The sequence below is a fragment of the Salmo salar genome, unplaced genomic scaffold, assembly GCF_905237065.1.
Source record: "Salmo salar unplaced genomic scaffold, Ssal_v3.1, whole genome shotgun sequence".
Lineage (NCBI taxonomy): Eukaryota > Metazoa > Chordata > Actinopteri > Salmoniformes > Salmonidae > Salmo > Salmo salar.
The window spans coordinates 1-2,500 of NW_025547751.1; the positions used below are offsets into that span (position 1 = coordinate 1).

The 2,500-nt window shown below is 48.5% G+C and overlaps 1 protein-coding gene across 2 annotated transcripts in view; it reads right to left on the bottom strand.

Moving 5' to 3' along the window:
• Positions 1–458: 458 nt before the first annotated feature.
• LOC106593292 (WD repeat-containing protein 19) overlaps positions 459–2,500 on the bottom strand; it is a gene marked incomplete at its 3' end in the record, with an annotated part of 36,104 nt that continues 34,062 nt past the window's right edge. For both annotated transcript variants that reach the window (XM_045711556.1, XM_045711554.1), the window contains 1 exon segment: positions 459–500. In XM_045711556.1, coding sequence (XP_045567512.1) covers positions 459–500 — 42 coding nt within the window.

The following is a 2,500-nucleotide window of genomic DNA, read 5'->3' on the forward strand; positions in this document are numbered from 1 at the left end:
CTGTCCCAATGCTGCAGGTCCCTCCTCATCTAATACACACAGTGTTAATCAGACCAGCATCAGAGCTCTGTCCCAATGCTGCAGGTCCCTCCTCATCTAATACACACAGTGTTAATCAGACCAGCATCAGAGCTCTGTCCCAATGCTGCAGGTCCCTCCTCATCTAATACACACAGTGTTAATCAGACCAGCATCAGAGCTCTGTCCCAATGCTGCAGGTCCCTCCTCATCTAATACACACAGTGTTAATCAGACCAGCATCAGAGCTCTCTGTCCCAATGCTGCAGGTCCCTCCTCATCTAATACACACAGTGTTAATCAGACCAGCATCAGAGCTCTGTCCCAATGCTGCAGGTCCCTCCTCATCTAATACACACAGTGTTAATCAGACCAGCATCAGAGCTCTGTCCCAATGCTGCAGGTCCCTCCTCATCTAATACACACAGTGTTAATCAGACCAGCATCAGAGCTCTGTCCCAATGCTGCAGGTCCCTCCTCATCTAATACACACAGTGTTAATCAGACCAGCATCAGAGCACTCTGTGTCGTGTGTGTGTGTGTGTGTGTGTGTGTGTGTGTGTGTGTGTGTGTGTGTGTGTGTGTGTGTGTGTGTGTGTGTGTGTGTGTTGAATAGCGGAATCTGTGTTACGGAGATCTCCCGCCCAATCCCACGCCCCTTTTCCTGGAATAAATAAAAAGGCGAGAAACCGGTCAGATTATTTTTTATAAACATCAACGAGGTGAAATGGAACAATTTAATTACATCCCATCTCTAAATCTGGCTTCTCTACAACTGGGTTATTTTTTTTACATTTTATTTATTTAACCTTTATTTAACTAAGTCAGTTAAAGAACAAATTATTATTTACAATGACGCCCTAACCCCTACCGGCCAAACCCTGGACGACGCTCGGCCAATCGTGCCCCCCCCATGGGACTCCCAATCACAGACGGGATGTGATACATGCCTAGATTCGAACCAGGGACTGTAGTGACGCCACTCGAGAGTTATGCATCATCAGGCTCAGGTAGAGGATGAGACTTGAGTGTTTAAAAGGATCCACCTGTTTTTTGTTGTTTCCCCGCCCCCAATTTTCGCCTAAAATGACAAACCCAAATCTAACTGTCTGTAGCTCAGGATCTGAAGCCAGGATTTGAATATTCTTGATACCATTTGAAAGGAAACACTTTGAAGTTTGTGGAAATGTGAAATTAATGTATTATTCCAGCCAAGGCGCAATTTAGATTTTTGGCCACTAGATGGAAGCAGTGTATGTGCAAAGTTTTAGACTGATCCAATGAACCATTATATACTGCTCCAAAAAATAAAGGGAACACTTAAACAACACATCCTAGATCTGAATGAAAGAAAAAATCTTATTAAATACTTTTTTCTTTACATAGTTGAATGTGCTGACAACAAAATCACACAAAAATAATCAATGGAAATCCAATTTGGAGTCACACTCAAAATTAAAGTGGAAAATCACACTACAGGCTGATCCAACTTTGATGTAATGTCCTTAAAACAAGTCAAAATGAGGCTCAGTAGTGTGTGTGGCCTCCACGTGCCTGTATGACCTCCCTACAACGCCTGGGCATGCTCCTGATGAGGTGGCGGATGGTCTCCTGAGGGATCTCCTCCCAGACCTGGACTAAAGCATCCGCCAACTCCTGGACAGTCTGTGGTGCAACGTGGCGTTGGTGGATGGAGCGAGACATGATGTCCCAGATGTGCTCAATTGGATTCAGGTCTGGGGAACGGGCGGGCCAGTCCATAGCATCAATGCCTTCCTCTTGCAGGAACTGCTGACACACTCCAGCCACATGAGGTCTAGCATTGTCTTGCATCAGGAGGAACCCAGGGCCAACCGCACCAGCATATGGTCTCACAAGGGGTCTGAGGATCTCATCTCGGTACCTAATGGCAGTCAGGCTACCTCTGGCGAGCACATGGAGGGCTGTGCGGCCCCCCAAAGAAATACCACCCCACACCATGACTGACCCACCGCCAAACCGATCATGCTGGAGGATGTTGCAGGCAGCAGAACGTTCTCCACGGCGTCTCCAAACTCTGTCACGTCTGTCACATGTGCTCAGTGTGAACCTGCTTTCATCTGTGAAGAGCACAGGGCGCCAGTGGCGAATTTGCCAATCTTGGTGTTCTCTGGCAAATGCCAAACGTCCTGCACGGTGTTGGGCTGTAAGCACAACCCCCCCACCTGTGGACGTCGGGCCCTCATACCACCCTCATGGAGTCTGTTTCTGACCGTTTGAGCAGACACATGCACATTTGTGGCCTGCTGGAGGTCATTTTGCAGGGCTCTGGCAGTGCTCCTCCTGCTCCTCCTTGCACAAAGGCGGAGGTAGCGGTCCTGCTGCTGGGTTGTTGCCCTCCTACGGCCTCCTCCACGTCTCCTGATGTACTGGCCTGTCTCCTGGTAGCGCCTCCATGCTCTGGACACTACGCTGACAGACACAGCAAACCTTCTTGCCACAG